The sequence below is a fragment of the Chenopodium quinoa genome, unplaced genomic scaffold (genome assembly GCF_001683475.1).
Source record: "Chenopodium quinoa cultivar QQ74 unplaced genomic scaffold, ASM168347v1, whole genome shotgun sequence".
Classification (NCBI taxonomy): domain Eukaryota; kingdom Viridiplantae; phylum Streptophyta; class Magnoliopsida; order Caryophyllales; family Amaranthaceae; genus Chenopodium; species Chenopodium quinoa.
Window position 1 is genome coordinate 2,039,740 of NW_018745323.1, and position 24,967 is coordinate 2,064,706.

At 33.4% G+C, this 24,967-nt stretch overlaps 2 protein-coding genes across 2 annotated transcripts; one reads left to right on the forward strand and one right to left on the reverse strand.

Moving 5' to 3' along the window:
* Positions 1 to 4,754: 4,754 nt before the first annotated feature.
* Positions 4,755 to 8,720, forward strand: LOC110712572 (protein-tyrosine-phosphatase MKP1-like). The gene is made up of 2 exons (XM_021891039.1): positions 4,755 to 7,536; positions 8,301 to 8,720. The coding sequence occupies exons 1-2, from the start codon at positions 5,401 to 5,403 to the stop codon at positions 8,355 to 8,357; spliced, it is 2,193 nt and encodes a 730-aa protein (XP_021746731.1). The 5' UTR covers positions 4,755 to 5,400; the 3' UTR covers positions 8,358 to 8,720.
* An 846-nt stretch (positions 8,721 to 9,566) lies between these two features.
* Positions 9,567 to 24,697, reverse strand: LOC110712364 (coilin-like). Its single transcript, XM_021890814.1, has 14 exons — positions 24,371 to 24,697; positions 22,532 to 22,596; positions 22,131 to 22,397; positions 21,065 to 21,271; positions 20,077 to 20,140; positions 18,716 to 18,793; positions 17,113 to 17,278; positions 14,261 to 14,382; positions 12,960 to 13,211; positions 12,175 to 12,246; positions 11,909 to 12,076; positions 10,374 to 10,572; positions 10,167 to 10,253; positions 9,567 to 10,057 (listed from the first exon to the last, which is right to left on the reverse strand). Exons 1-14 carry the CDS (start codon positions 24,569 to 24,571, stop codon positions 9,870 to 9,872), a joined length of 2,136 nt encoding a protein of 711 aa, XP_021746506.1. The 5' UTR covers positions 24,572 to 24,697; the 3' UTR covers positions 9,567 to 9,869.
* Between the last annotated feature and the right edge of the window lie 270 nt (positions 24,698 to 24,967).

Sequence of the window (24,967 nt, forward strand, 5' to 3'; positions counted from 1 at the left end):
GTTTAATTCAAATTCATACTTCCCTAGTACTTATTGAATCAAAAGTGAAAAATTATGGAGAGGAAATAAATGTGAATTGCACTAATGATATTGAAGGTAAATGGATTGTTTTTTTAGGTTAGGAACAAAGGACGATTGTCTATTTCACAAGCTCATACACAAAACATGACAACTACAGTACAAATCAAAAGTGCAAACGTTACAATATTAAAAAAAAAAAAAACCGAGTAAAATAGTGAGTATACTCTTCCATAGGTAGCATGTCCAATATACGTTCCTTTCCTCCCATATGTTAGTTGGTACGAGTACATGCTACACTTTGTGTTTACTCCAAAGTAGCTCATCCTTTTTTCTCATCTATGCAAACAACAAAAGCCATGTTCTGCCCAACATCAAACAACAAAAGCGTATTACCCAACATCAAACATGGGCCCTTTTTATTTCAAGGCCTTGTCCGTTGGTTGTGCCTTGTCTAAGTACCCTTAAAAAAACAGTATTTGAATGGGCCAAGTAATGCATAGTATAAGAGTACTAATAAGAGATAATGAGATATAGAGTCATACAGTAAGGGATTTTTTTTCTGTATAATTATTATTACTATTTTAAAAAATGGTTAATAGTTAAATTATCATTGAGAGAAATGTTAAAAGTTCAAAGTTTACAGGTTATTGTTTTGTCAAAAAAAAATTTACTTGTTATTAAATGTTAAAAGTTCAAAGTTTACTTGTTATTAAGAAAATCTTAACTTCTGAAAAAAAAAAAAATCATTTTATGACGTTATTAAGAAAAAGATAATGAAAAGTACTCCCTCTTGTCCTTTATTAAGGACATGTATTCATTTTTGACAAATCAAAATTAAGGACCTATTTTTATTTTAAGGGTGTACTATTTGAGAATATTCTCCACTTTTTGATGAGTTGTCAATACTTTTTGGGTATTAGTAATGACTTTTTATACCAATTTCCAACACTTTTTTTCTCCCTGCCTTCAATTATTCTCTACCACTTTTTTTCCCTCTCCATCTCTCTCTAACCCCACATGCAGTTGTGTAATTTTACCAACTTTCTTAGGGCTTGTTCTCTTCCGTTGAAATTCAGTTAAGTTCTGTTCAGTTCAGTTCAGCTCATTTCAGTTCAGTTCTGTTCAGTTCAGCTCTTAATTTACGTCTAATGATATTGCTAATGATATAAAGCCAAATTTCATTCTTTTAAACTCTTATTACAACGACGACGACGACAACAACAACAACAACAACAAACAACAACAACAAACAACAACAACAACAATAATAATAATAATAATAATAATAATAATAATAATAATATTAACAATAATAATAATAATAATAATAATAATAATTGAAATAATAATACTATAATAATAATCAATAAATAATAATAATAATAATCATCAATAAATAATAATAATAATAATAACAATAATAATAATAATAATAAATAAATAATAATAATAATAATAATCATAATAATAATAATATGTACATTTGTATATACACATATGTATAGTAATAAATAATCAATAAATAATCAAAGATCACTAATCCGTAGTTAGAAATCACTAATTAATAAGTTCAGTTCAGTTTAGCTCAGTTCAGTTCAGTTCAGTTCAACTGAGTTCAGTCAATCGGAACAGGCCCTTAGTTTCCATGAAAAAACACAAATAGGTTCTTAATAAAGTGACGGATGGAGTAATGATTAGATGTCACATATATCAAGTATTAAGACGTTACACAAACGTTAGAAATAAAAATAATAATAAAAAAATCTAGTAAATAGGAATAGTTGTTTTGAGAGTAGATTAATATTTTGATAAATGAGGATAGTTACATTGAAAATATATATAATTATGAGAAAAATGTGTAAAAAAATTATTTTAATCTAAGAAATAATTAAAACATAACTAACATAGGATTGTTTAAAAAAAAAATACAAAGGAGAACGCACATAATGGTAAGTGACTAGGGGCGTGTTCGGCGCTAGCGTTTGAGTAGCTTTTAGGTAGCTTTAATGGGTTGACTCGGTCAAACCACTACTTAAAAAATGTGAGTGTATGGCAAAGTAGTGGTAAAGGTAGCTTTTGGTGGTAAAAGTAGCTTTTATGAAAAGTTAGAAATGTTAGCTTTTGTAAGTAGATGTAGCTGTTGAAAATTTAATTTATAGATTTTAATATAATATACTGATTTTTATATAACAACTAGTCAATATCTATTTTACCGAACAATCATACTTAAATTATCTATCTTCATAGCTGCAGCTTGTTGACAACTAAAAGCTACCTACACAGTTACAACTACATTCAGAGCTAACAACTACCTTTACAACTAACAACTACCTTCACATCATATTTTGCCGAACACGCCCTAAGTGTCATCTTTCAAGAAAAGAGAGAGTAAGTTATTTATCTAGTCAATCAATAGTAAGGGCCTATTCTCATTGACTGAAATGAGCCGAATTGAACTGATTAGAGTTGAACTGAACTGAACTAAATTGAATATTTTATGAGAGAAGGAAATTAAGAGCTGAACTAAACTGAACTTATTAGAACTGAACTGAACTAAACTAAATATTTTATGAGAGAAGAAAATTAGGAGCTGAATTGAATTGAACTTAGTAGAGTTGAACTGAACTAAACTAAACTAAACTGAATATTTTATGAGAGAAGGAAATTAGGAGCTGAGCTGAACTGAACTTAGTAGAGTTGAACTGAGCTGAACTGAAAATAATTTGATTAGAACAGGGCCTAATTTTTAACAATCAATTGTATGTCACTAAATTTTAGTTCAATTTAGATCATCAATTAAAATTTATGCAATCAATCCTAACTGTTAAGCAAGTTATGCTAAGTCTAAGGTAGGACTACTTCGAATAAAAAATTCAAGATGATAAGGTCAAATAAAATTAATTTATTGCTAAAAAGTTCGGGGCTGTTCTCATTGACTGAACTGAGCTGAGTTGAACTAAACTGAACTGAGCTGAGCTGAACTGAACTGAACTGAGCTGAACTGATCTGAGCTGAACTGAACTGAACTAAGCTGAACTGAACTGAGCTGAACTGAAAATAATAATTTATAAGAGAAGGAAATTAGGAGCTGAACTGAACTGAACTAAACTGAACTGAACTGAACTGAGCTGAATTGAACTGAACTGAGCTAAACTGAACTGAACTTCAACGTAAGAGAACAAGCCCTTCATTTAAGATAAATTATAAATTAATACTCTATAATTTGTATGTTCATCTAGCATCAAAATAAAAATGTCGGCGAATTGAACACTACTTAAAGACATGTGTTTCTTCACCTTATTTTTGTGAGTTGATATTTTTTACTTAACTAAAAATAATTTTGTTTTTAATTTTTTTATTGAACTGAAATTATTTTTACTGATCAAAATTTCAAATCTAGATTATATTTGTTTTTAAAATTAATGATTTATTAATTATAAAATAAAAGTATTTTAACTGAACTAAACTTAATTTTACTAAAATAAATTATTTTCACTAAATATCAAAATACTTATATCATATCATCATTAATAAATAAAGTCGGGTTCGCAGCCAGGCCACGAGAAAGCGTCATATGACATTCCAGTATTTCGACAAGTGTCGTGCCACGTAGGCAACAAATAAGTATTATTGTGACACATATGATGCTAAGTAAGCAAATTTTGAATAATTTTTTAAGATAAAAATGTCGAATAAAGTTTTATAATTGATATACTTCTAATATTTCATATATACAAAATTAATCATAACTTTTAATAAAAATCGTATAATCTAATATTTTTTATATATATAAAGGGAAGTTTTTTCCTGAGTTTTTAGAGAGCCACGCATGATTTAATTTTTTCAGTGCGCCATGTAGGATAATAAATTTTAATGGTAGCCTATTAAATACGAGATTATTAATTTCTTTTAGAATTAAATAATTTAAATGACACGTAGACAATATTTGCGAATGAGATTTTCCAGTTTAAATTAATTAAATATAAAATATTATTTTTTGAGATCAGAAATTTTATCTAAATATATAACAAATTTTAGCACATATAATATATATATATATATATATATATATATATATATATATATAATTATTTTACAAATTTCAAACAAACCGTGCATCGCACGGACTTCATCTAGTTTGATTATATTTTCATCATAAAATTTGTTTTAAAAAGTTATTTAAAATAAGATCCATTTATAAAATAATTTTAATTTGGTAAAAATACTTTCAGATAAAATAATTTAATTTCAATGAAAATAGTTTCAAGTTAATAATAATATTATCAATTGACAAACAAAACCATAAAAATCACGCTGGCCTTCGAACTCGTGACCTTTATGTCACGCTGGCTCTGATACCATGTTAGTAGACCAACTCAACCAGAAGTTTAAGCTGATGTTTGAGGGCCGAAAATATGTTTTATATTCTATAATATATGTCTAAATATTCTGTTTAAAAAGGATTAGATGATCATATTTACAGCGAAGAGAATAGAATCTAAATCCAAATTAAATCCAGAGTCGATTTTTGGCAAGATAGTTAAGTCATAAATTGAAATGGTTGCTTGTGTAAGCGGTAGTACTTAACATTAAGAATGAACGTGCGGCTACAATTGGGATCAAAACTAGCACCGTCAGATCAAGTAAAGATGTTGAAAGTTGACCAGTCAATAAATCCAATCAAAATATCAATATAATCCAACCAACGATCATCAAATAAATATATATATTTTTTTTAAAAATTTAATTTCCCCTTTTCCCCAAATCCAATTGTTTCAATTTAGTTCATCAATTTTATACACACTGCTTGCACTCTCTTCTCACTTTCTGGGAAAAAGATTGGTGGTCAGCAAAATACAGCACTTTCAATTTCCTCTTTCTTCTTCCTCAAATACTTCAATTTTCACTGAATTGGGTATTAAATAACAAAAAAAACCCATTTCAATTTTAATATTATATCTTACCTAAAACGTCTCTTTCTTGTTGCCAGATTCTTCGTAGACTTGTTTACAAGTAAGTAAGTCTTTCTTCAACATTTTCGTCTTACCCAGAATTTGATTTTACTTGTTCAATGTTTTTTTATGTTTAATTTTCCTTTTACTGGGTCGTTTTCTGTGTCTGATTTAGATTTTTCTTCTTTTGAATCGTGGAATTCTAAGTCTAGGGTTTTAGGTTGAAAAAGGTGGGCAATTTTTTTATAATTTTCCCCCAAGAAAATATAATTTGATTTTATTAAAATGTTTTTTTAGGTATTTATGATAGGACCCAATTGTTGTATGTTCTTTCTAGGAAGAATCCTGAGATGGGTTTGTATCAATTAGTCTGAAATTTGTTGATTTGTTTTAGCCTTTTAGGGGGGGGGGGGAGGGGGTTAGTGAGATGTTAGGTGCAGGGGATGAAGAGGGGCAAGCTAATGCCCGGAGAACTTATCTTAGGTCAGTTTCATGGTCTGATAGATCACCTAATAAGCCTAATCCTGTATACCCTAGAGCGCAACCGAGCAATAAAGCTCGGTCTTGCTTGCCGCCACTCCAACCCCTTTCGATTTCTAGGCGAACTGTGGAGGAGTGGCCTAAGGCGGGGTCAGATGATCTGGGGGTTTGGCCTCTGCCTACTACCCCTGGAGGGAGAATTGGAAGTGGGTTGGGTGTAAACACGAGTGGGAGTTCGAAAATTGAGGTTGCTGGGAGAGAGTTTGAATCTAATAAGGATAAGCTTGCTTTCTATGAGAAGGAATGCTCGAGGGTAGTGGAGCATATATATTTAGGAAGTGAAGCTGTGGCTAAAAATCGCGAGGTTTTGAGGCAGAATGGGATCACTCATGTGCTCAATTGTGTTGGGTTTGTTTGCCCGGAATTTTTCAAGGGTGATCTTGTGTACAAGACACTTTGGTTGCAGGACAGACCCTCAGAAGATATAACAAGTATCCTTTATGATGTGTTTGATTATTTTGAGGATGTTAGGGAGCAAGGTGGGCGGGTTTTGGTCCATTGTTGCCAAGGGGTGTCTCGATCTACCTCTTTGGTTATCGCATATCTTATGTGGAAAGAAGGGCAAAGCTTTGAGGATGCTTTCCAGTATGTGAAGGCTGCTCGAGGAGTAACTAATCCTAACATGGGGTTTGCTTGTCAGCTTCTTCAATGTCAGAAGAGAGTTCATGCCATGCCCATAAGTCCTAATTCTATTTTGAGGATGTATAGGATGGCTCCACATTCTCCATATGCTCCCCTTCATCTTGTACCCAAATTAGTGCGCCATCCTAGCAAACGTAGTCTTGACTCCCGTGGGGCGTTTGTTGTCCATGTTCCTTCTGCCATATATGTATGGAATGGGAAGTATTGTAGCTCAATGATGTCTAATAATGCGAGGAAGGCTGCTCAGCAGGTCATTAAATATGAGAGGGCACATGGACCTCTTCTGCCAATAAAGGAGGGTGAAGAGCCATCTGAATTTTGGGATACTCTTTCCAGTGGAGAAATTCTGAACAATGGTACTGATGTGATAGAGTCTATTGAAGGTAGGACTTTATGTAGTGGATTAGTTGATGAAGACATGGCCAATAGTGATGTTAGCAATAGAAAAGTTGATGAATACGATCAAGATTTTGAGATCTTCAACAAGGCACTTGCCGGTGGAGTTGTTCCTCCTTTTACTTTGTCGAGTTCTGTGAGTGAAACTCATCTTCCTGCTCGGGAAAATGGATGGGGTAGATTGAGGAAGAAATTCGCTAATGGTATCATGAAGGGATTTTTTTTGTCACCTATTGCTTGCCAGAATACTCCATCTGTTCTTGAAAGTGGAACTGACTCCCAACATATTGGAGAAGAACCTGTTTCCCCCACTGCCTACTTTTTGCAGTCTACCCTTAAACATAGCTTATCTGAATCTATCTTACCCAATACAGATTGTATTAGTGAAGGGTTTGAACAGCTTGCTCATCATGCTGATTCATCATTTCCATTACCTAGTCCTTGTAGCTCGCCAGACTCTTTATCTCCTTATCCAAACAACAGTCCTCCATTCAATTCCAAGTCCCCTTCTCTTTCCCCGTCCACTTCAGATTATTCCAGCCCTTTTACCTTTTCACCATCCTCTTCAAATTGGTCAGACTCATCTAACCTTTCTTCACAACCTTCACCTTCGGGGTTGGAATTATCTGATCATTTGTGTACGAGAACTTCAGCTTCGAGTGAAACCGATTGTCTATTTAAAGAAGGGAATACAAGATCACGTGTTGATGCATTTTCTGCTATAAATGGCTGGAAACCATCGAATTTCTGTTTGTCATGTAAAGGTACTTCTCCTTCAATTGCTGAACGCCGGGGCAGTAATCCACCTACACTGATGTTACTTGCAACGGCTGATTCAGCTCCAGCTCATGTTTCCAGTACCTTGGTTAGATCATGGTCCTTTTCTCTTCCTAACTTGGGTGAGGAGATAAAAAGTGAAAATCATTACGAGCCAAAACATGGTGAGGTCAGTGAAGTATGTACAGATGTCCTGATGTTAGATCAGGTAAGTTTCCGATTTTAATTACAGTTTATTTAATGAAATTACATGATTCATTTATTTTTGTGTGGGTATGTCAATTTTGTAAGATGACAATAAACTTGAATAGTTGCATTATCACATATTTCTGTAGTTTTCAAGTTTGAAAATAGAGGAAGATTAAAGTTGGATAAATGGTGATATGATGTCAATGACTGCAACAATAGATTCTTGTTATATTTGGTCTTAAAAAAATGAAGTTTTGTTTATCTCATACAATAGTCAATTACTTATCGTCTTTGATATCTATAGAAAAGCTCTTAGGTGTGTTCTTCAACTACTAGAACTATTAGCATCAAACTGTTTTTTTTTTTTTTTTTTTTTTATTTTTTTTTTTTTTTTTATTATTATTATTATAAACCAAACTGTTTTTAAATATAAGCATTTTTTTTTTTGTTTTGGTAATGTAAGCCAAGTTGATCTTTATTATAAGCAAATTTGTCATTGTTAGAAATCTTAGGTTTGAATCATTCAATCAACTACATGATTGGATTTGGAGCGGTTGGAGAATTGCTATCTAGTTAAATGAGGGTGGTTGAGAAGGTTTAGTTGTTTACTAATTAGGAAGTTTGTTGTGCTTTTTTTTACTATATACTTGGAGAACTTTTGGGAAATTGATGCATTACCGATAATAGTTCCGCTTGTTTAGTCTACTGCTTACATACACCCATTGTTTTTTGTTTTGACACATTTATATTGGACACTTAACGCGTGTCCTTTCATTGTTGCAGATCAGTAGAGAAACCGGAGAAGAAAATATTCACAGAACGTCTAAACTTGAATTATAACCTGAAGCTCAAGCTTCACCAATTATGGAGTAATAGAAGTTTGAGCATCCCGAGTAATAGAAGTTTGAGCATCCCGGGCAGTGCCAAGACCTTACTCTCTCTGCTTGTGAAATGTTAGGGGAAATTTGAATTATATTTGCTCCTAATCATATCGGTCCTGGAGAACATATATATACCTCCATGTTGTACACTCTAATGACTAGCATATTAGAGCCATATGAAGTACAATAAGAGAACCCTTTTTGCTTTGGTAGACAGATAAAATCACAGCATGTAGACATGTAGTTTCAATTGTAATACTATATCATTACCTCTCAGTTCGAATTAGATTATTATCAATTTCATGTTATTAAGTTTAAGCCATGTGCATCTATGGTCCGTGGTCCGCCAACATAGTCTTTTTTTTTTAAATTTTTTTTTGAAAGAGCCAACATAGTCTTATAACCTCATAAGAAAACATTGATGATATTTTATTATCTATTGAATTACTAGTGTATATCCCGGTCTAACGCCTCGGGTTGCAAGCCGGTTGTTCTTTTACCATTCAATTTTTTTAATTTTATAAAAACGATAGATTTAACCGGTTTTCTAGACATAAAAGTGTTAAAGGGTGGTGAAGAATGAGTTATTTTAAAGTGGTAAAATTGAAATAATTCTTAATTTTTAATTGATGATAAATTAGTAAAGAATGAGTATGTTTTTAGCACGAAATCGAGTTTCTAATAATATATTCTTAATTTTTATTTGATGATAAATAACTAAAGAAAATGTTTTTAGCACGGAAATCGCAAATAACTATATGGAAGATAATCTATTCTTAATTTAAGAATAAAAAGATAATTTATTCTTAATGTTTTTAATAATCTATATGGGTGATTCATTTAAAAAGTGTGTTATTTTTGGGTGGTAAAATTAAAATAATCCTTAATTTTTATTTGATGTTCAATTATATCAACGGTCACAAAAGCATTGAGGTGCGTAAAACTCACATTATTGCAATAACTCAAGAATAGGGGAAATATTGTTTCAAAAAAAAAAAAAAAAAAAGGGGAAATACACATTTTATAGCAATGCCAAAGTTGGCAACATTACTTTGAATTTTCCAGAATTTGTAATTTAGCTTCAAATTATCACCTTCAATAAGTATACATCGAATAATTTTTCCTGGCAAAAGTAAAACAAAAATTGCATTTTGTTTTAAAAATATGCTTCAATCAAACAGTGCAGGGCAGAAATTCATATATTAAGGTCTATTAGCTGTACATATCATTGATTGATTGTAGATTACATTAAGGTGAACATAATAACCTCGAAAATTTGTAGCATGAAACCATTTAGTTAAAAAGGCCACAAAAGATCATTGCACTGAACAATAGACCAGTGCAAAGAGGCTATACATTTAAACACGCCAGAAAAATAACCACGATAATGTGGCAAGTAATTAGAGGATCAAGGCTCACACTTCGAGGCTATGTACCAAAATATCATGGTCACCTATTCATGGTTCATACTTCATACACCATTTTGTGCCCTTAACCTCGCCATAGTAGGGCCAAGAGCACTCCCTCTTAAAGTTCTGTATGACCATGACCGTTTAGCTGAAGGCTCTTTCTTGTTCCATCTATCCTCTTGAGAAAGCTGTGATTTCTTTGCTGACAAGGCATCACTTATCTCTTCCCACACATCTTTTTTCCCGTTTGCTGTTGGACAAAATCATGCAATCAATTACAATGATTTTCATACAGATTACTTTATTTTTATGATCCTATACACAAAATCATAAACTAAACAATCCAAAAGTTACAATACCAGGAGTAGCAGCAGGTGTCTGTAGTTCTTGATTACCAGTATCTAATGCACCATTACTTCCATCTTTTTTGTTGCTCTCGCTCACTCCTGAGCAGACAAAGGTAAGATAACATGCCATCAATTACAATGGTAGTTTTTATACACAACTTTCACAAACCTAATAATCGAGAATACCATAAACCAAATAATCAAAAAGTGTAATCATACCAGAAGCATCAGGTGTACCAAGTTCTTGATTGCCAACATCTGATGCACCATTACTATTACCATCTATATTGTTTCCCTTGCTCCATCCCGAAGGTCCCGAAGGGGCAGAGGTACCATTAGCAACTGCTGAGACTGCTTTTGATTGACTAGGGTCACCACGCTTTAGAATACGTACATCAACAAGAGAAGGGAAATCTATCTGCAAAAGAGAAAAAAAAAAAAAGAAGCATATTCTGTTAGAAAGAAAGCAGATAATTGCAAGATAAGGTATCCACATATACAATACACTAATGATACAGTGTGGCTAGTATGGAATATCAAGGATGAGACTAAAATAGTCTCAAGTCCAAGGATCGTTTAGTAGCAACTTTAGTGAAATCTGTCATGGCAGAAAAATATTCAATTATAGAACTAAGAAAATGAACAAGATGGAATAGAAATCAATTTCTTTCTTTTTTCAGTACTGGTGGTTGGTGAATAAACCCTAGTGAAATCCTAGAAATCGTAACAGGTTCATGAATAAAAGAAAATGAAATTCCAGAAACTCACTTGGCCAGAAAATAATGCAAATTACGTTCATCCATTACACAAGTTTTTTTATTTTTAGGTTTTCTAGCCAGTTTGCAAGGGAAATTTGGTTAAGAGTAGACATTCTCCGTGATTTACAATTTCAATGACTCAATCACCTCTCAAAATACCACTAATTCACATCATCATTCAGAGAATTTAGACAATAAATAATAATATCTGCCAGTTGTTGGATACTTGAACAAAATTTGCCTTTTGCTACGTGCTGGTCCAATCTGCTAATATAGTAGAGTATGCTACAGGCTGGTATTTTCCTACTCCCTCTGATTCTTTTTGTTCTTCCCATTTGGAGTATTGGTAAATTATTTATAAGATGAGGGAATCTTCTTAATTATTCTCAAAATACAAAACATAACAGTCATGTTGGGTCTTATTTGATTCGTCTCAATGAAAATTAAACTGTTATATTTTTTTTATCAAAAAGGAACTGAAAAAATTAAGTCAAAATATTGCATCAGCAAATGTGCACAATCAAAATGGGAAGAACATTTAGGATTGGAGGTAAAGTTACCATGAAAATTAAAGGTTAAAGTTCAAACTCAAAAAGCAAGGAGACCTTATATTATGAAGTTGAGGTAAAAGATCTTTTATTTTGAAATACTGACATCGACTTTCACAAAAATATATATAGTGACTTGAAAAAAAGTCTGAACTCTGTCAAAAATCCACTAGGAACATTTAGAGTTTTAGACAGGATGGACAGAGAATCATAAACAAACTTCACATAGTCTTGGACCATCTCATGTGCTCATGCAAGATCTGCAAATGATGCCAATCCCAACCACAAAGTGCACACAACAAGAAAGCCAACTGAGGTGAAGGGGGTGAGGGGATGGCACAGCTTTGATACCAAGTTCCTATGGATATGACATTCCAGTAAAGGAAACACTGCTCTGAAACCTTGGAGGAAATTTTAAAAAATAACTTATATTTTACAGCATTCATACCTCTAAGGATCCATCTTCATTATAGAGGGAAGGTTGTGGAGGTTGTGCAGAGTCATCGTCATCATCGTGATCACCACCTTCCATCTTCTTAAGATTAAGTGGGTATTCGGGTTCTGGAACCATAATGATTTTATTTGACTCTTTATCAAAACATGTAATTCTTCCTACCTAAAAAAGAGAATGATACATCAGAAATCAATTGCACTCACCAGAAAAATGCCATGAACAAGTACTAGGGATTTGCTAGAAAATAAATGGATTCCTACCCGAAAAGATGTCAGCTCAGGGCACCAAGTTGATGACAGTTCCAATAAACGATATGCAAGGACGTCGCCGATCTGCCATGTAAAAGAAATACACGTAATACAACTCAAAAAACAGAAGACAGAACAAGTATATATTGAAAGCAATACAACTCAAAAAACAAAAGACAGAACAAGTATGTATTGCTTAATCCCATATCAATTTCAGCCTTTTCAAAATGAATGTCATAATCCTTAACTATCGCTCTTGTTCTACATCGTAACAATACTCACTGAACCAAGTCAACAGGGCAGTTTAATAGTAATGTTGAAAATTAATTTTCTCAATGTAGAAATAAACGGAAGTAGAGAAGCAAACAACAAATTAACAGGTCTATAAGCAAGAAATATAAGAGCCAGTTTTGTTTCCAATAAGGAAAAAAAAAAAAAAAAAAAAAACAGTTCAGTTGACATTACCCTTATGCAATTTGTCAGACTTATGAATGTTATGATCATTACCTCTCCCATATTATATTTGAAGTTAAAATGAACAATACACAACATTAATTTGTAATCCAGGTTTATATTGGATGATAAGCCGACAACTGGTAAAAAATTATAACCCTTGTACAATTTCTGTCAATGTTCATAGTTGTGGAAGGAAATTTATGCTATAAGTTCGATATAAGGATGCAGGAGCTCTGTGTTTTCTTGGTAAAGGAAGCAACTTCAGAATTGGCATCTATATAGTGATATCCAAAGATACCAGATAAATATGGGAAAAAATATTTAATAATAAACAAACAAACCTCAGGCAAATCAGTTAGAGGAACGAGCTTCTCAAAATTTGTAGACGAATCATTGGCCCGCTGTTTTCTAGAAGCCCATGAATTACGATCTCTTGGTTCCTTCCAGGAGGAGGTTCGTTGGTTTCTGTTAGCTCTTGAACTAGAAGAATGGCCATTATAATCTCTGTATTCCTTCCTGGAGTTTGGCTGGTTCTCTCTGCCCCATTTCTGACCTTTCCTTTTGTTTGTGATTCCGTTCCAGGAATATGGTTCCTGTATTTGACGCTATGTTGTAAAATACAATTTTGACAGAGAGAAAGGGGATAGCAATTTATAAACACCTTTTTCATACTATCAAAATATTACACCAAAAGCAATAGTGGGAAGCACAGAAGCTGTGATGCGATATAAATTATATAAACTCTGCAAGAAACTAATACTGACTTATAAATTATCATCATAAAAACCATACAAGATAATAATGTATGATAAAAGCAGATAAACTGAAAGAGGAGGAGAAAGGGGGTAAAATACAATGTCTTGAGACCTGTTGGACAGTTAACAACTTAACTGTGGCCGTATTCATGAAAACAGACCGCTTATATCATGCCTTAAAGCAAAAATAATTTCAGTTCACTAAAAATAATTGCTTGGCATTTAAGCCGTATTTCAGTTCACTTACAAAAAAATTCAGATCAGCAAAAATAATTTCAGTTCACTAAAAATAATTTCAGCTCAGCAAAAATAAAGTGAAGTGAACGGGGCTTAAATGCCAAGAACAGAGTGGTAATTAGCATAGGCTTGGATCTTTTTTCTAAGCATCCCTTTAAACCTTTTTAAAGTTATTATACCTTATCTGAACTCAATTGAACTTCTAGACCCAATCTAAACTTGTCTTTTGTTGTAATTGAATTTGGCGTCCCTTACCTGAGCTTAGTTTTCCTGAAACTATTATTATTTGGTGAAACAAACAAGGCCTATGTAGGTTGGTTAAGCAGCAGATGAAAATCCTTGGCCAATTTGGCAAACCACCATGTTAAGGCAGAGTAAAATTTGGTATTGAAATAAATGCTAAGGTTTATCCACTCATTTGGTGCTCACCACCACACGGCTGATAATGTATCACTTAGAAAATCAAGCCCTCAAATTTTCCACTTGCATACAACAGTCACAAAATTTACGTTTTCACGCAAACACGCACGCGTGCGCTCACACACACACGAGTAACTATCACTTCCAAAACAAATAGATGATTTGGAATAAATACATGCAACGACACGAGATTGGAAATCAGGTAAATAGAAATCAGTAGCACACCATACCTTCACTACTTTATTGTTTACATCCCAAACATTCTTCTGGGCAGAGTCATCTTCCCAAGAACTTTTTTGGACTGATGGAACATCCCCCCCATTTTCTTCTTGAAGTTTTTGAGCATCAGTTGCTGCAACCAAAGGATATTTTTGTAAGCTGGAAATTATCACCATAAAGGAAATGCAGAAAAGGCATACATTACCATAATACCAAGCAAGACATCAACAAACATTAACCAAAACTGGTCACAAATCAAAAAGCTACTGCCTATATGTGGCCATGTGGGTATAGGTAGGGGTACAAGATTGGTTGTATAAAAAGGTGTCTCTGAGTGTTGAGGCGCAAGGTGACATTCTGACATAGGGGCCTTGCGCCTTTTTCGGTCTAGGCAAGGCGATTTCAGTGAGGTGCACAACTTCTTTATTCAGATATATTTCAACTTTTATTAAGTCCACCATACTTCAAGGGATCTACAGCGCAAGGAAAACCTTATCATCTTGCTGCACCTTGAGCCTTTTTATACATTGCACATAAATTGACCCTATGATAAATTTATTTAAAAAAAAAAAAACATACACACACATACTATGAATACAGAGGTTCTAACCCTTCTAGAGTTGACGAAAGCTGAAACAACACAGCAATATGACACAAAATAGACACAGCGGAAACAGGTTGGTGTCAAGGATTTACAGCCCCTTTAAATAAAGGAGTCAACACAAGAAGACACAATGAATTAAACAAGAAAGGTTCGGGACTTCTGGTAGGGGTAGAGATTCCCAACACGTAACCAACACGACTCAAACCTCCAAAAAAAATTAACAAATTAGTTTTGGAATTGATGATAAATCTTTTGAAAGAAGCTAACAATTTATAAAATAACTACACTATACAAAATGAACCGGACATGGAAAGGCAGGCAAGAGTCGAGTGTTTCCGACACATTTAAACAGGACAACACGACAATTTTTATAAAACGGGTCAAGTTAGTGTTGAGGTTCCCCAAAATCATCGACCACAGGCACGAAACAACACATTTTAAAGTGTTTCATGAATGGCAAAGAATATCCATGATACATGAAAACAGATTGATATATCCATGATACATGAAAGGGAAAAAAGACAAACTAATTTCAAAGCACCCCATCACCCCACCCCCCTCAAATGGGAGAGTTGGTACCATACAGATTTTGTACTTCAAATTAAAGATCCATGCTTGAATCACCGCCACTACTAAACAGGTTGTACCCACAAATTTAAAATTAAGAGACACAAAGTTATTATATAATAGATTGAGCCATTTGGGAAGGTTTCCATCACGTGTAAATCAGTTTCTTGAGTCGGTCAACCCATTTACACAAAGACAGTAAATCATAAAAAACCCAATCAGAAGGGCCACTAAACATAGAGACGAGAGAGGGGGGGGGGATTTGTTACTACTATTTTAGTTATACTATATATCTATATCCTTCCTCCCCATATGATAAAAGAATTATAAAGATTCTTTTCCAGACCATCTTTTACAGAAATGTACTATAGAATTTGTCATTTATATGGGACTTTATTCCAGATGAAACTGACTACAATGGAAAGGCCAACTTCTTAAGTAATTTTTTCCTCTTTCCTTCCAAATTGATATACAAGACATAAGAACAAAATTAATGTGGGAGCACTACTACATGGGATTTTTTTAGGAAAATTTAATATCGTAGTATGTTATGGGTAATAATTGTTTTGGCCCACAATCATTATATTCTCGTTCGTGAGCCAATGAGCATAAGAACAAAATAATATGTTGTTTAATAAGGAGGATCTATGAATAAGCCTACTCACCAATACATATGAACATTGAAATCTCAAGGTATAAGGCCTACCACATAGCACAGAAATCATAGTTGATTGCCATTTTCACTAAGAAAAGGAAGATTGGTGGTTATCAACTAAAAATTACATCTTCAACAGTATAGAGGTCCAAAATAATAGAACACCTAAGGGTTGAGATTTGAAATCTAAAAAACAGTTTCAACTGAGTTTCCAGGAGAGCATTTCAAAACTGAGAAGCAGGAATTGATGATATTTCATATTAATGAAGGCAACTTGCAATGCATCTTTGGGATCTAAACTTGCACATTGTCTACAACAAATTTAGCAACACCTTTTATTAGTTTGGTGAAATATTTCTATAATCTCATAATTTCAATCCTGCATCCTAACATATATAATCAGAAAAGAAATTTTTAAAGGAGCATCCTACTTCATAACATATGATGTATACAACTGGCTCAAATAGAGAGGATCATCTAGAATACTGAGTGATTTGGAAAGTGCCCCTAAAGGTGAAGTGAGTATTGTGGTACTGTTGTTTAGACAACTATGCTATAAATTCAGAACTGGGTTGTCAAGCAAATCAAGTTTGGAAGACAAATGCGGCTGAGATGTGAATGTTGAGACGGACGTGTGGTAGATTTAGAGAAGATAGAATCCACAATGATAATATTAGCAGTAGTGTAGAGTGACAGGTGGCAGCTGTGAAGGATAAGATGAAGAAAAACAACCTTGCTGCTTCAGACACATCATTAACATCAAGATGAGGAACAGTTCGGAAATGGAATGATAAAGATATAGAAACAAGTCTTAGACGACCAAGGAGGACTGAGAATGAATGGCCAAGGACAGAAGATGCTAGGTCCCCAAGTTCATGTTGCATTGGATGGATTGAGTTGGAAGAATAATCCACTTAATTTATCCAGTATTTATCTTATTTCTTGTAGCATGCACCATGCTTTAATGATTGTGGATATCAAATTCTTGTTGCTGATAAGAAACTATTTCTATAAAGCAAGGATAATGGTAGCCGGACCTTTCCCAGTAGGAGTGAAGCGTATGTGTCCGGGCCGAATCTCTACAGGGACAAGATCACCATCTGCGTCACTATCTTCCTCAGCTAGCTGTTTGATGTTTGTACTTGCATCTTTTTTAGATCCTGAATCTTTATTTAAATCTTTTGCCTGCAATTGCTTCTCACCCTGATGCCACAACACAGAAGTAAAGGGAGACTTTACAATACACACAGGAACTATATGATAATTCCAGCCAAACAATTTAATTAATGAAAATTAGCAAATATAAATAGAAATAAAGTGACATATAGGGAACTATGTAATACAGTTATACTCCAATTTCCTTACATCCGTTTCTATTTGTTTCCCTTGCTCGGAATCTTCCTTTTGTATCTCCTATTATTAAATTCATAATATATCTTCTTAAATAACAAAAAAATGCAAAGTATATCTCTCTACTCCCCATTAAAAAATAACAAATATATCTCTACCCTCCCAAAAAAAAATTGCAAAACATTTCCCTCTGCACCTGCCAAAGAAAGAACGGGAGAGAGTACATAGAAGCAGTCCTAGGTATTACCCACAAGGACAAAATCTCTAAGGGGTCAAAAAAAAAAAAAAAAAAAAAAGGGTAGCAGTATAATTACTAAAACTTTTTTTTAAAACCCCATTCACCATATATATTACCTCATCTTTTTTTTTCCTACTCATTACCTCTGCTTAGGTACATTTGTTTTGTTCTACTCAACTCTACTTTATTTTATTTTTAACCCCCTCTACTATATACCTTATTGCCTTGAAATATTACACCTTTTCACTCTCTCTACATTGCTTACTTTATCTGCCTTTTTTTTTAACACCAACGTCCACCTTGTTCTTACACCTACTCATTTTTTTCAAATTTTCTAGATTACGTCTCTATGGTAACAAAGGCAGTATATTTTATTTCGGTCCTTCTTGTAAATTAGAGTAGGTTTTTTATTGACATAATCCAACCTTAATTTGATTAAAATCAACAACTAAATTCATCAAGATATAAAGTGATACCTCTATTAGTATACACTTCTAGTTCATCTCATTTGTGGCAAACGAACTTCACTATCTTACCCCTCTTACCCCAAATTATTAGCACCTTTCCACTCTCTCCCTCTTACTTTTTCTACTTTTTTCTTACACCCCCCAATTCTTTGCTCAATCTTACTATATCCATCTTTTACTTACACAGTTACACTCACCCACCTTTCACTAGACATTCTAATACTACATATCTGCAGCACATAACAGAACACAAAAAAAGGGTATTAAAACAAGTTGCTCTTGATATACCACTTGTATTATCATATTTTATAGTCTTCATACCATTGAAACAATCTCAAAATATGCTTCACAAGATCCATGTGCCACATACTAATACCAAATCGAGAAAGGCTAGCATAATTTGTATTTTCATATATTTTTATAGTTTTCTTATATTTCATTTTTTTAGCTACATGCATCACTAGGGTTTAAAGGCTATAGTATATGTAAACCTAAGTAAATAGCTTAATTTCTAGCAATAAGGGATGTACTTCCCACTCCTAGCAGTAGAACTCACAGGTGGATCTGTCCCAATTGATATCATACCTCATCGACATTAGCTTTGTCAGGGTGTAATTTTCTCCACTGCCTCTGCAACCTCTTACGGCGAGTGCCTCTGGATACCTGAAAAGAAGGGGACAAAAGTCTTATTTCAAATATGAATAATAAAAAAATTAAAACCTGTTGCGTAACATCCATGTGAAAATTGATCTCCATGATAGGACAGACCCCTACAATAACAAATAATTATAACAAAAAAGGATAGGATATCTGACAAACCCTCAGCAGCTAACAAGAGATTGGTAGAAATCATGGGATGACAACAAATGGAATAGAATATTGAATATATACCATACAGAAGCATAAGCATGTTATCAATTGATTTAAACCAAGGTTATTAGAATCAGGATCCTAACTAGGATCGATAGAATCAGATCGCAGGATCGTTACAAGCAAAAATGTATACATTATGCTACATTTTGACTTGAATTTAAGTATTTCAACTAATTTTAATACTAAAATCAATAACTTTGCTTCATCAAGTTAGATATTAACTTAACTGCAATAATTAAATGATACATAATGTTCAACATCGTCAAAACGACTTTTTAACTATTATTAATGTACATGTAATCAATTGACAAAATTACAGATTTCTTTGCTGAATTGCGTTTATTTAGTAACTATGATTGAATAACAAATGTGCTTATGAAATGCAGAATACTGTATTAAAAAAAATGTGTAAGAATATAAATTTCTCAAATTTACTTACATGTAGGATCATAAAATCGTAGGATCATAGTAAGATCCTACCCCTCATTATTTTAATTCAAGTAAGATCTTACAATCCTACCTACAATCCAGATATATCTCACAATTTTGGATCGTAGAATCGTAGGATCGAATTGGGATTTTATAAACCATGATCCACACTAACCTTTCCTATTATCAGATACATAGTACAACCACTACAAACCAAAAAAATAATGTCTTCCAATTTGTTTAAGGGACACAATCATGGGGACATAATACAAATAAAGGCAACCAACAATGTCAAAAGAATTTGCACGCATAAAAAAATAGACTAGATTATTAAATCTTCATCCAAGACGAATTTGAAAATCGCAAACATCAAGGAATCAAACAGCATACAAGAAAGCCTACACTGAGTGAAAATCAATTCCAGTCCAAAGACTCAAAACTTAACACAAATACATTGCATATCAAAATTCAATCTAGTAAAGGAATTCTAGACGAATAGATATAATTAAGAAGGAGATTCGATTTCCTTACAGAAAGTTAGAACCTTAGTTTAAAGAATACCAAGGGATTTTTTTTGTGTTATTCATTAGTTACAGAAGGATAATAGACAAGCGTTCAAGCATATTTATTCAGTTCTAGGCTACCTTTTTAGCTTCATTAGGCACACCAGACGCTTGTACAGTCTCTTCCTTTTTCTCTTCAAGCACACTGCCCCAATAAAACCAAGATGTCCATTAAAAAATGCTACAATAGCAAAATTTTAAACGACTAAATACTAATACAGAAATATAGTTGTTGACACCGAAATTTTGTTAATTATTAGGTGTCAGATTTATGTAAATAAGGAGATAATATCAAAATATATAAGATATCTATCTTCAGGATCTTGTACAATATATGGTTCTAATCTTGTAAACTACTCTACGACTCTTTATATAAAGAGGGTCAAATCTAGGTTTTAATGAGACTCAGATGGAGAGAGGAATCAAGAGAGCTACGAGAGTTGTAACCCACAAATTATCAATGAAATAATTGTTCCCTTATATTTTTCTACCTCTTTAATTATGTATTGCAGGTTTGAATTTCTATGGTTTACAATAGTATACCAAGGTAAAACTGAAAGTTAGCTACTATGTAAAGAATATACAGTAAAACAGAAGGTCCTCTGAATGAGACAAATCTTAATGAAATATACAATAGATGAAATATACAATAGATGATATACACTCCTCTGAATGGCTGTCGCTCCAAATAGAAGTCAAAAGAATGAAAGCTAACCAGAATGCTTAAACAGGAGCTATCAATGATATTTAGCATATTCACTATATACAATTCATTTAAAGATGAGTTTTACTACATTTAGCAGAATAAATAAAACAACAATTATTCTTAAGCTCAACAGAGCAAGCCAATCAGTTTCAAAACTAAGAAAGAAAACCCAAGGTATCTACAGCAGAGCGATGCATAACAAAAGTGGAATCAGTCCCATAAATTAGCATAAGCAACTCATTCCTACTTCCTAGGAAATAATACCCTTTCCACCCAACTACAAATCCAGCACGACCCTTATGATACTTCTAACAACAACATATGGAAGAAGCAAACTAATAGATGCAAGATAACAAAACGTACATAGACTTAGGTATTGGATCAGAATTTTGGGCGCATTTAACAGTTCCATCAGACTTGGATATTTGATCCGAATTTTTGGCACAATCTACGGTTCCATCATGCTTACTCCCATTAGCAAGTTTTCTTTTCTTCTGTAATGTTTTGGTAAGCTGATCAACAACCTTCTTCTCAACACGTTTGGGTGTTACCTGGCGCTGTCTTTTTTTCCTGTAATGCAATAGCACAGAAGTATTTCATGAATTATAATAGAATTTACTATAAGACAATCTATAGTAAAAGAGAGAGAAATATAAAAAGTGGGGGAAGAAAAAGGAAAGAGATGTGCATCGATACATGAAATTTTTAAAGCACATCACACAAAGTTAAGCAGTAGACCAGTATGTATACCAGGACCAGGCAAGAAACACCCATACGTAATTACCAAGTAAAATTCAGTGGAAAACAGTACATCCAAAACGGCATTCTTTTTTTAAGAAAGTATATTTTGTCTCCAACAAACTAATGAATCTATATAACAAGACAGCAATTTCCACAAAAGGCTTGCAAGTTTGTTTACATGAGTCCATGTTACTACATAAGTATAAACATTGATTTAAAGGTGACATTACAGTTCTCTTAAATGCATATCAAATTATGCTTGACAAATCATGAACAAATTACATATTGTGTCGGTTTGACTCCATTTTTGGACAGATAATTAGCACATAAACAGATAGTTATATACATGTGATATTAAAATGCACTTCCAAGTATAAAACTATTTCTTATCTTAGGCTACTTTTCATTAACCACCAATTTACCTCTATCAATATTCCAGCGTCCCCCTTTACAAGAATTAATACCAATCACAGAAGTTCATATGACAAAATATCCAAAAGAACCAGCAGGTCATGATATTAGCTACCAGTATCCACTTCAGGAATGAGAATCAAATCTGTACAGCACTGACTCCCAACAGACTGACATGGTTTGTAATAGAGAGGAATAAAGGGAGAAAATCATAGAATTGAAAGTAAAAGTTGATGGATAGAAAGACAATATTGTATAGGAACAAAAGAAACCATACTTAGAGTTCTCAATACTGCTGGATGCTTTTCTCTTTTTGGAAGCTACATCTCCATCTCGAGCAATTTGCACAGGCTCCTCTGCTTCATCTTCATCCTTATCAAGTTCGCTTAGGTAGCCTCCAGTCTCTTTATCAAATTCCTCATTTGCCAAAAGCCTGACAGCAGAAGGTAACGGTTGCCTCAATACTATTTCATCTTCAATGAAAGGCCTGGCCTCTTCAATAGCCTTCATCGTGCCAGACATGCCCGACCCTAGCCTTTTCACACTGATTCAGGAACAATCATTTACATGTTTCAGATGCAACAGTTACATAAAGAAGAGGGAAAAGAAGTGACCTCAATCTACACTCTCATGCTAACATGAAAAGATACAAGGCAACAGAAGTATTGTGAAACTAACCTTATTACGTCTTTATCCTTCAAAATGGTAGTCGACTCAAACGGTGGAAGAGCAAAGCCATCCATCTACAAGCAATTAAACTGATCAGTGCAATATTCCAGGTAAAACATAACAGACATGTGCACATTGACACTCATAAGACAAAAACAGAGCCCAGTAACAGCTTTACAAATTATTTACTCCCGCAATTAACATAATTGGAAATCATCACATGCAATGGCAGGGCTGTACAATTTCCATGAGCAGAAATTTTTTGGGCTCTTTTTTTTTTTTTTAATCCATTTCATTTTATAAAGTCAAAAATAAACATGGTCAAGAGAGTTTAATCTGAACATTTAAAAAAAGAAGAAATATAATAACATTCTAAAGAGAAAAAATAAAAACTTTCAAAAGAGAAATCAGAAAATCTTAGGCAGATACGACAAAAAAATGAAAGCTGAAAACGAAAGATCAATCCTGAAATTAACAACAGAAGGCATGTCCCCAATCGTGACTGTAATCCATGCCACCAAGAAAGGTAAACCCTATTGCTTTGCCTTTCACTAAATGCATTTGAAGCATAATATGTACTCCAATAACAGCATACCATATTATCCCATCTAAATCATTACGCGGGCGCAATGCGCCAAGCGAGCAGCCCCCCCCCCCCCCCCCAACCCACAAAAAAAAAAAAAAAAAAAAAAAAAAAAAAACCTCCACTCCCCCTCAAAAATTCAGCTTACTTCAAATTAACGACCATTGGCATCAATGCCAAAGAGCATAACCCTTCAAATCACTTATTTTCTCCAATTTTACTAGTTGATGATTGATTATAGATACATAGTAAAGCTATCTTTCCATAATCAGACGTGCACTTTAACTATCACTATAAACTACCTTCTTTTTAAGATGAGGAAAGTAGCACAAAGCATCGCTGAAAGGAGAAACACCATATCTTTAATACCTTCTTACCATATCCAATAATTTGATAGGTATTTGGCCCATATCATTAGAAAAAATAACCACCACCCAACAAAAATGATAGTCATATAAATATCATATGGTAACATATCACTCATGTTACACACGCAACTCCGAGCTTCAAATATAAACATCATATCACATTTGGTCTTCAATTTCTCATTTAACTTTAGTGCACCCCGCATCCAAGTCTTGTAATGTTAGAATGGGGCTCATTTATAAACAAATCACTAGCTTAGCAAAACGACATTAATGCTACCCATGGAGATTCTAATTCCCAATGGTCGTCAAAATTTAAGCTCAAGTTCAAAGAATCACCTTAATTAAGGTCAAAACATGAAGTCACATTTCACTCATGTATAATTTCAACTTCAATTGTTAAAAATTAAAAGTGCATAATGATTTACAATATGATATTACTGAATTTTCCTTTACAAGGCTTACATAAAATTGTCTTTCTGTCATTTTCAGCAATGAACGTATAATGCACAAAAATTGTGGTCAATATATAATAAATAAATAAATAAAATAAAATATTATCTAATCAAAGGGGAATTGAATATACAATGGTATAGCCGTATAGTATAAATTCACAACAACAAATTACAATGGTACAAAAATTGAGAAAAAAAAAATTCTTTTCAATTCTCAGTCCAGCTAAAATGTGAAATACGAAGTAGTTGACAATAAGCAAGAAGGGAAAAGCTGATAAATCAAACCACATTGAGAAAATTACATGATAAAAGAACGAAAGTCATGAACTTTAAGAAATTAATAAAATACCCAACTCAAAATTAACATAAAAAATTGGAGAAAACCCACAAAAACATCAAAAAAATAAGGGAAAAAATGACATGCAAGAGTAGAGAGAAAGTATACATAAAGAACGATGCCATTAGGGCAGGAATGATGCAGGTCAAAGGAGTGAAGAAGATATGCAACAACATCGGAAATGGTCTGAAATTGAGGTTTGAGAAGAACCCATGAACGCTTGAGACCAGATTTTTTCTGGGTTTTGGTTAGAATTCCACGATCCTTGAAATTTACTCGCAATCTTCGTTGCTGTTGCGTCGCCTCCATCACTCTCGAGTAGGAGAGAGAAAGGAAGACGAGATTGTTTCAGTGTTTGGGATTTTTCGTGGGTTTTTGCCAGAAAGTTAAAGGAGTGAGAAGCCAAAAGTTGAATTGAAGTGTTTTCCCAGGGTTTTCAAAGAGTGTTCTTAAACCCTCTTTTAGAAATGCCTATGTTTTATTCACCCTATTTTTACTTACTTTTTCTGACACCAATTATTAGGGGTATTCATTGTACGGATAAAAACCGAAATCCAATCCAATTCAAACTGAATTATCAATTCGAATCTGATCCAAACTTTAAATCGGATCGGATTGATTTTTTTGAAAATTTGGATTTTCGGATCGGATTTACCTTGTTCGGATTCGAAATAACCGAATTATGAAAGAGTTGTTTTACAAAAA